Source organism: Antennarius striatus, chromosome 1 (assembly GCF_040054535.1).
Source record: "Antennarius striatus isolate MH-2024 chromosome 1, ASM4005453v1, whole genome shotgun sequence".
Taxonomy (NCBI): Eukaryota; Metazoa; Chordata; class Actinopteri; order Lophiiformes; family Antennariidae; genus Antennarius; species Antennarius striatus.
Window position 1 is genome coordinate 270,001 of NC_090776.1, and position 10,000 is coordinate 280,000.

The 10,000-nt window shown below is 53.3% G+C and overlaps 2 protein-coding genes across 2 annotated transcripts in view; both read right to left on the bottom strand.

The window, feature by feature from the left end:
• The window catches only part of wdhd1 (WD repeat and HMG-box DNA binding protein 1), a 14,907-nt gene extending 8,876 nt beyond the window's left edge, over positions 1 to 6,031 (bottom strand). Inside the window, exons 1-10 of the mRNA XM_068312980.1 lie at positions 5,950 to 6,031; positions 4,974 to 5,062; positions 4,362 to 4,473; positions 4,133 to 4,284; positions 3,532 to 3,643; positions 3,411 to 3,461; positions 3,048 to 3,143; positions 2,871 to 2,963; positions 2,693 to 2,799; positions 2,281 to 2,597 (exon numbers count right to left, since the gene is read on the bottom strand). Coding sequence (XP_068169081.1) covers positions 2,281 to 2,597; positions 2,693 to 2,799; positions 2,871 to 2,963; positions 3,048 to 3,143; positions 3,411 to 3,461; positions 3,532 to 3,643; positions 4,133 to 4,284; positions 4,362 to 4,473; positions 4,974 to 5,050 — 1,117 coding nt within the window. The 5' untranslated portion in view covers positions 5,051 to 5,062; positions 5,950 to 6,031. The remainder of the gene's footprint in view (positions 1 to 2,280; positions 2,598 to 2,692; positions 2,800 to 2,870; positions 2,964 to 3,047; positions 3,144 to 3,410; positions 3,462 to 3,531; positions 3,644 to 4,132; positions 4,285 to 4,361; positions 4,474 to 4,973; positions 5,063 to 5,949) is intronic.
• Positions 6,032 to 8,646: 2,615 nt separating this feature from the next.
• The window catches only part of socs4 (suppressor of cytokine signaling 4), a 1,418-nt gene continuing 64 nt past the window's right edge, over positions 8,647 to 10,000 (bottom strand). The window contains exons 1-2 of the mRNA XM_068319376.1: positions 9,862 to 10,000; positions 8,647 to 9,764 (exon numbers count right to left, since the gene is read on the bottom strand). The exon at positions 9,862 to 10,000 is cut by the window's right edge and continues 64 nt beyond it. Of these exons, the coding sequence (XP_068175477.1) occupies positions 8,737 to 9,750 (1,014 nt within the window). The 5' untranslated portion in view covers positions 9,751 to 9,764; positions 9,862 to 10,000 and the 3' untranslated portion in view covers positions 8,647 to 8,736. The remainder of the gene's footprint in view (positions 9,765 to 9,861) is intronic.

A 10,000-nucleotide genomic window follows, 5' to 3' on the forward strand; every position in this document is an offset into this window, starting at 1 on the left:
CACACACACTAACACACACACACTAACACACACATATTAACACACACACACACATTAACACACACACACACACACACATTAACACACACACACATTAACACACACACATTAACACACACATTAACACACACACACACAACATTAACACACACACATTAACACACACACACACACATTAACAAACACACATTAACACACACACACACACACATTAACACACACACACATTAACACACACACACATTAACACACACACATTAACACACACACACATTAACACACACACATTAACACACACACACACACACACACATTAACACACACACACTAACACACACACACTAACACACACACACACACATTAACACACACACACTAACACACACATATTAACACACACACATTAACACACACACACACATTAACACACACACACACACATTAAGACACACACATCAACACACACACACACACACACACACACACACATTAACACACACACACATTAACACACACACACACACACACATTAACACACACACACATACACACATATTAACACACACACACACACACACATTAACACACACACACATTAACACACACACACACACATTAACACACACACACATTAACACACACACACACACACATTAACACACACACACACACACACACATTAACACACACACACATACATTAACACACACACACATTAACACACACACACACACACATTAACACACACACACACATTAACACACACACACACACACACACACTAACACACACACAGTAACACACACACACACACACACACACACACACATTAACACACACACACATTAACACACACACACACATTAACACCCACACACACACACACATTAACACACACACACACACACACTAACACACACACACACAATTAACACACACGCACATTAACACACACACATTAACACACACACACACACACATTAACACACACACATTAACACACACACACACATTAACACACACACACACTAACACACACACACTAACACACACACACACATTAACACACACACACTAACACACACATATTAACACACACACATTAACACACACACACATTAACACACACACACACACACACACACACACACACACATTAACACACACACACACACACACACTAACACACACACATTAACACACACACACACACACACACATTAACACACACACACATTAACACACACACACATTAACACACACACACATTAACACACACACACACACACACATTAACACACACACACACACACAGTAACACACACACACACACATTAACACACACACACACACACACACAGTAACACACACACACACATTAACACACACACACATACACACATATTAACGCACACACACACACATTAACACACACACACATTAACACACACACACACTAACACACACACACACATTAACACACACACACACTAACACACACACATTAACACACTCACACATTAACACACACACACACATTAACACACACACACATTAACACACACACATTAACACACACACACACATTAACACACACACACACTAACACACACACATTAACACACTCACACATTAACACACACACACACTAACACACACACATTAACACACACACACACACATTAACACACACCCACACACACACATTAACACACACACACACTAACACACACACATTAACACACACACACACACTAACACACACACATTAACACACACACACACACACACATTAACACACACCCACACACACACATTAACACACACACTAACACACACACATTAACACACACACACACACATTAACACACACACACATTAACACACACACATTAACACACACACACACACATTAACACACACACACACACACACACTAACACACACACATTAACACACACACACACACATTAACACACACCCACACACACACATTAACACACACACACACTAACACACACACATTAACACACACACATTAACACACACTAACACACACACATTAACACACACACACACACATTAACACAAACCCACACACACATATTAACACACACACTAACACACACACATTAACACACACACACACACACACACACACATTAACACACACACACACACACATTAACACACACACACATTAACACACACACACTAACACACACACATCAGACACCATCACAGGGGGCGTTGCTGGGCAACCCCCGCCCCCCCACTCACCCTGGGAGTTGTCATCATCAATGACCGCCCCCCGGCTCCGTACCCGCCCTGTGGGGGGTACCAGGACGTCGTCATCGTCGTCGTCTTCAGGGGGGGCTGTCGCCCGTGGCGACCGGGTGTCGCTCTGCCCTTCATCCATCAGACCATCATCATCCTCATCGAACAGCCGGTGGAGGTCGGGGGCGTCGGAGCACCCTCCCGGGGGGCAGAACCCGTCCAGCAGGCCCAGTCGCCCCTCGGTGTCGGTGTAGGCCAGCTGGCCCCCGCCTGGGTGCCAGCAGAGGGCGCACAGAGAGAACCCCCGCTCGTGTTTCTGCCTGCAGCAGAGAGGGGGGGTCAGTGGAGGGATGCCCCGCCTACAGTCCACGCCCCATCCCTGGTCCCACCTCATCAGGCCCCGCCCCCACACTACCTCTCCACACAGAGTTTGCTGGGGACGTCCCATATGGTCAGTGACCCCCCCACGCCTCCAGCTGCCAGGAACCGCCCACAGGGGGACCAGGACACCACGTTGATTGGCTGGAGAGGAAACGCATCAGTCAGAGGGGGCGTGGCTTCGACACACCAATGGGCCGGGCCGGTTGTCTCACCTGTGTCAGCTGATCGTCAGACAGCGAGCTCACGTGTTCCCACGACCCCCGCTCGTAAAGGTGGACCCCCGCCTGCACAGGGACCGCCAGGAGCTGAGCACACACACACACACACACACACACACACGTGTCAGCGTGAGGCGTGTGTTGGGACAGAGGTAGAGTAGCTCCACCCACCTTCCCCGCCCCTGGCTGCCAGGCCAATCGGCACAGAGACGCGGCGTTCGTCACGTCGTTGGTTTTGTTCAGCAGAGACCAGCTGATGACCCGCGTCTGAACGACCAATGACAACACAACGCTGAGTCAGCATTCAGAACACAACGCTGAGTCATCAGAGCAGTTAGGACACAACGCTGAGTCATCAGAGCAGTTAGGACACAACGCTGAGTCATCAGAGCAGTTAGGACAGAACGCTGAGTCATCAGAGCAGTTAGGACACAACGCTGAGTCAGCATTCAGAACACAACGCTGAGTCATCAGAGCAGTTAGGACAGAACGCTGAGTCGTCAGAGCAGTTAGGACAGAACGCTGAGTCGTCACCTGCTCTTCGATGTTCCACACCGCCACAGAGCCGTCACAGCTGGCCGACGCCTGGGGGGGAGACCATCGGGTTAGAACGCTACTGACAGGCTGGGACCTCATGGCGAGGACCGACACCCACCAGGAAGTGGTCTCTGGGGTCAAAGGCCACGCTGAGGATGGGCGCCTGGTGGCCACGGAGCGTCCTCTGCTGGCTGCTGTCCGCCACCTCCACCACCTTCACCAGGAAGTCGCTGCAGGCGTGGAGAACATCACGCGTGACCATCGGGTCGATCAGACAACCCGACCAGCACGTCACGTGTGTCCCGACAGGCGCCTGACCAGAAAACACCAACACCCCCCAGATGCCAGCAGGGCGTCCATTTCCCAAAAAGGTTCTGCTGACGCCGCTGTGACGGAGGCCCCACCCACTGCTGCGGTGCAGACGGCGAGCTAACAGAGAGCTAACGGCGCTAATCAGAACCCGCTGCACGCCGCGTGACGCTCACGCCTCAGCGCACGCATCGCTTCACGCACCACAGCCCCCGCCCCCACAGGAGGCGCCGCAGCGCGAGCGGGGGCGCTTTGATAGAGTCAGACTGATGTGTGCTCGCTGCCCCCGCTGCTTCCTGTCCAGAGTCACGTCAGCAGGGGGGGGACACCCCGGGAGGAGCCGCCGGCGACACGCACATCCTCACCGCCCACTGGAGGGTGTGTGTGTGTGTGTTGTTGTGGGGGGGTACCTGGCCCCAGCAGCGACCCTGGAGCCGCTGGGGTTGAAGGTCACGTGGGTGGGGCTGGCGGTGAAGCGGGTCAGGATGCCCTCGGGGTCGCCCTGGGGGTAGGAGTGGACCTGCACCAGGTGGTTGGAGCCGGCCGTCACCAGCTTGTTGCCCTGCGGGGGAAAGCGTTCGGTCGTCACCCCCCTGCACCAGAGGCCGGGGCACCGGTGTGGGGGGGCAGCGGACCCACCTTCAGGGCCACAGAGAACACCTTCTCCCCCACCGTGAAGAACTTTGGATCGTCGTCATCAAGACCGTCCCAGATCCGCACGTCCCCGTCACTACCACAGGTCACCAGGACCCTGAGACAGGGGGCACGTCAGAGACAGGGGGCACGTCAGAGACAGGGGGCACGTCAGAGACAGGGGGCACGTCAGAGAAGGGGGCACAGCAGAGACAGGGGGCACGTCAGAGAAGGGGGCACAGCAGAGACAGGGGGCACAGCAGAGACAGGGGGCACAGCAGAGACAGGGGGCACAGCAGAGACAGTGGTGCAGCCATGATGGACAGATTGGAGACAGCGGTGCTGAAAGCAGACAGGAAGCTGAGCTGGAGGACTGAAGACTCTGGGTTTGATAGAAGTCTTCAGTAACTCTGAACTTCCCTTCGGGGGTCAGACTAGTTCTCCAACAGGACAGAGGGGGACCAGAGACATGAGGTCAGCTGGTCTGAGAGGGTGAAGGACACGTGAGGTCACGCTGTGGGGCCGCTTTCTGTTTCCGTCCTTGTGTGTCCTGGTTTGTGTTCTGACCCGGTGTCACCAATCAGGTCTGACCCGGACCGGACGGGTCGGTGTCCTCACCTCCCGGTGTCGTCGAAGCAGACCTCCGTGTGGCCCTCAGCGTGGCCGTAGCGCATCGGTTTCCTCTCGCACGGCATTCTCACCAGCCTCTGGAACCAGAACCAGCACCAGATCAATCACAGAACCAGAACTAGCACTGGATCAATCACAGAAACAGCACCGGCTTAATCACAGAACTAGAACCATCACCGGATCAATCACAGAACCGGAACCAGCACCGGATCAATCACAGAACCAGACACAGCACCGGATCAATCACAGAACCAGAAACAGCACCGGATCAATCACAGAACCAGAACCAGCACTTGATCAACCACATAACCAGAACAAGCACTGGATCAATCACAGAACCAGCACCGGATCAATCACAGAACCAGAACCAGCGTCGGATCGATCACAGAACTAGAACCAGCACCGGATCAATCACAGAACCAGTACCAGCACCGGATCAATCACAGAACCAGAACTAGCACTGGATCAATCACAGAACCAGAACTAGCACTGGATCGATCACAGAAACAGCACCGGATCAATCACAGAACTAGAACCAGCACCGGAACAATCTCACAACCAGCACCGGATCGATCACAGAACCGTAACTGGCACCGGATCAATCACAGAACCGGAACCAGCAACGGATCAATCACAGAACTAGAACCAGCACCTGATCGATCACAGAACCGGAACCAGCACCGGATCAATCACAGAACCGGAACCAGCACCGGATCAATCACAGAACCCGCACCGGATTGATCACAGAACCGGAACTGGCACCGGATCAATCACAGAACCCGGCCGGAGCGCGTGAGCCCCCGCCGGTCCCTTAGCTAGCCGACCGGGTGAACTAGCGCTGTTAGCCGTCAGCTAAAACGCTTTAAAGTCGTTCAGACTGTTGAGCTCTAATCCGGATTCAATGAAGGTACAACGTTTGATTCGGATTAAATCGACCCGGTAACCGACCGGTACCGACACCTACCGATCCGAACGTCCCCGGTGACCGTAACCACCGACCAGCCGCTCCTGAATCTCCCGCGCTGCCTGAGAAACCAGGAAACGAAGCGACGCAGCTCCCGCCTGTGCGTCATGACGTCACACCGGAAGGCCCTCCCACCGCGCTGGATGGGAGCTCATATCGATCACATCGATTATAAATGTAGGAATAAAACCTAAAGGAGTGGAGGAAATGTGAAATAAACTGAAAAAAGAGTAACGGAAATATTCAGACCCGCGTTCATCCCGCGGTCACGTGACGTCAGGTAGAAAACACGTGACTATTGATTTCAATAGAACAGCTGATCTGTTAAACATAAATCCAAAACTCATTTTACAAGTATGAAGTTAATTTCCTGGTTATTGTGTGATCCTGATTATTATTTTATTTTATTTTATTTTATATCATTTTATTTTATTTTATTTTATTTTATTTAGCTGGAGGTGACGTCAGTTCATTAGAGGGTCTCCAGTCACAACTAGAAATCAGACATCCTGTATTGATCTGCACAAACAGGCTTCCCTTCTCACTAATAGGATGAAACTGAAGAGTATTAATAAAACAGAAAAGACACAGAATCTGTTTTAATGAGTGAATTTAAACAACATGAGAAATTAAGTGAATAAAGTTTTCTTCCATAATAGTGAACAGATCCATGGTGAAGCAGTGAAGTCACCATCAGTGCCTCTGCTTTCATCTTGGTCTCTCCTGGGGGGTTGGTGAGTGCAACAGGAAGTAGCTGCTGGCAGACAGCTGGACATCACTGAGGAGGGGGCGGGGGTGCGTGTTCAACAGGCCTGTAATCAGTGTGTCAGGCTGGAACGTCACGTATGATGAACGTCACGCAACGACACGCCTGCTGTGAGGAGACTGAGGTCCTGAAGGATGACATTAATGCTTCAAACACACACACACACACACACACACACACACTCACATACACACACACACACACACACACACACACACACACACACACACATACACACACAATGTTTTTGCTGCTGAATGGGAGAGAGGCTGAATGACACATCAATCAATGAAAAATCTGAATCTGGGTGCCCCCCCCTCCCAGTGTGTGTGTGTGTGTGTGTGCGTGTGTGTGTGTGTGCGTGTGTGTGTGTGTGTGTGTGTGTGTGTGTGTGTGTGTGTGTGTGTGTGTGTGTGTGTGTGTGTGTGTGTTGGGGGGGTCTTTTTCATGTTCTTATCTTCATTTTGCTCCATTGGCATTTCGAGTCTGGAGGTGACCTTCACCGACAGCAGGATGGAGAGTTTTACACTCCAGCATTTTCCATATCATTAGCCTGTCACACACACACACACACACACACACACACGCACGCACACACACACACACACACACACACACACACACACACACACACACACACACACACACACACACACACACGCACACACACGCACACACACACACACACACCACAAAAACAGTGTAAATGCTATTTACTGGTATCACTGTGAATAAACAGTATTGCTGAAGTTATGACCAGTAACCATAGCAACCAATTAACAGTAATGATTACAGATTTAACTTTTTATTACACACCTCTGGTGTTGAGTTCTATATCCATAAATATAAATATGAGAAGAGACCCCATTCAAACATGTCTGTCATGATAGCTTCACACTAATAAATCAATCAATCGTTCACTAAAAGACGATAATCATTAGTTTAATGTGTCTGAATGTTATCCGGTAATAATCAATGTTCACGTCTGGAAAGAAAACATGACATCAGAACGCTGCTACCGCCACCGTGTGGCTGTAGTGAGTACTACAACACACCATCAGGTAAACTAGAGGGACACGGGGGGGGGGGGGCACAGTGCTCACCGGAAATGAATCAAACTGTTTTAAATTCCAGTCTTCAGGTTCATCAGGTCCATCAGGTCCATCAGGTCCATCAGGTCCATCAGGTCCATCAGGTCCATCAGATCCATCAGATCCATCAGGTCCATCAGGTCCATCAGGTCCATCAGGTCCATCAGATCCATCAGGTCCATCAGGTCCATCAGGTCCATCAGATCCATCAGGTCCATCAGGTCCATCAGATCCATCAGGTCCATCAGGTCCATCAGATCCATCAGGTCCATCAGGTCCATCAGATCCATCAGATCCATCAGGTCCATCAGGTCCATCAGATCCATCAGGTCCATCAGGTCCATCAGATCCATCAGGTCCATCAGGTCCATCAGGTCCATCAGATCCATCAGGTCCATTAGGTCCATCAGGTCCATCAGATCCATCAGGTCCATCAGGTCCATCAGGTCCATCAGGTCCATCAGGTCCATCAGACCCATCAGGTCCATCAGGTCCATCAGGTCCATCAGGTCCATTAGGTCCATCAGGTCCATCAGATCCATCAGATCCATCAGGTCCATCAGATCCATCAGGTCCATCAGATCCATCAGATCCATCAGGTCCATCAGATCCATCAGGTCCATCAGGTCCATCAGGTCCATCAGACCCATCAGGTCCATCAGGTCCATCAGGTCCATCAGGTCCATTAGATCCATCAGGTCCATCAGACCCATCAGGTCCATCAGGTCCATCAGGTCCATCAGGTCCATCAGGTCCATCAGACCCATCAGGTCCATCAGGTCCATCAGGTCCATCAGGTCCATCAGATCCAGTTCTTGAACATCATGTTGCTGCTTCGAGCCTGGTCCTGGTCCTGTACAGGTAGAGGTCTGGTCCTCCAGCCCAGTCCTGGTCCCGGTCCCGGTGAACTGTGCCCCAGCTCTAAGGGGGTCACCGGGCGTCGGTCAGGAGCCCAACTGCAGACGGCGGGGCGGTGCCGGCGCCATCGCTCCTGATGTGGTACTGTCGCAGGTAGTCCCTGATCGGGGGGGGCAGCGGCAGGCCGGCGACCCCCCCGTAGGTGGTGCGGCTGCAGATGACCGTCCTGCACAGGTGCTGCAGCGGGAAGGGGAAGGGCCTGGCCAGGGGGCGGGACAGCAGCGGCTCGAAGAAGCGGCGGGAGCGGGGGTCGCCGTAGTGCCTCAGCAGCCCCGTCACACTGGCGTCCCGGTAGGTCAGGGGGTCGCGCACGTCGAAGCCGAAGCCCCGCCCACTCTGCTCGATGCGGGCGTGCAGCGAGCGGCTGAAGCGCCGGAAGCTGACGGAGAACAGGAAGTCGTGCTGGGCGGAGTCTCGCAGCAGGAAGGTGCCCTCCGGTTGGCCCTCCAGGAGACGCTCCGCCTCCAGCCGGTCCAGGACCCCCCAGTAGCAGGGGCTGTTGCTGATCTGGAGGAGGTCCGGCACCAGCACGCAGTCGCTGGGGGGGTCGGCGGCCCCCCCATGAGGACAGGAGGGGTCCCAGCATGGAGCCGGCTCAGACCTGGGGGAGAAGGGACAGGTGTCCTCGGAGGCGTGGACCCTCCGTCTGGACAGGAAGAGGGTGGAGCCCGGTGGGCGGGGCTTGGGGTGGGGCTGCAGGGGGAAGCACTGCCCCACGGCATCATGGAACTTCTGCCGCAGCGAGCGGCGGGACGGCGCCTTCCGACAGGGGGGGTCCACGTCTGCAGGCGTCAGCGCATCCCCCAGGTCGCCGCAGCTGCACTTCCTGTCTCTGCGGCGCCTCGAACAGGAAGTGGACCTCACACCAGCTTCCTCCGTTGGCTCCGCCCCCCGCCCCCCGGGGCTTGAGACGTTTCCATGGCTACGGGAACGCTTCTTCCCCTTCCACACGGAGCCGTCTGCGCTCCAGCTGCGCAGGACGCATCTGGGACGAGCATCCGGACGGCGTGGCGTCTGCTCCGACATGACGGCGTGAAGACCTACGACACAGCAGGCAGTCAGGTGACCCCCCAGGTGAGGGCGTAAGCCTACTGGAGCTGGCTTCAACCAACCAGTGACACCACTGACTGCTCTCACCTGGTGACCAGTCAGGACGGCTCCATGTGTGAGCAGCCTACAGCAGACGGACTACCGCTCCTCTGCAGACGGCCTACCGCTCCTCTGCAGACGGCCTACCGCTCCTCTGCAGACGGCCTACCGCCCCTCTGCAGACGGC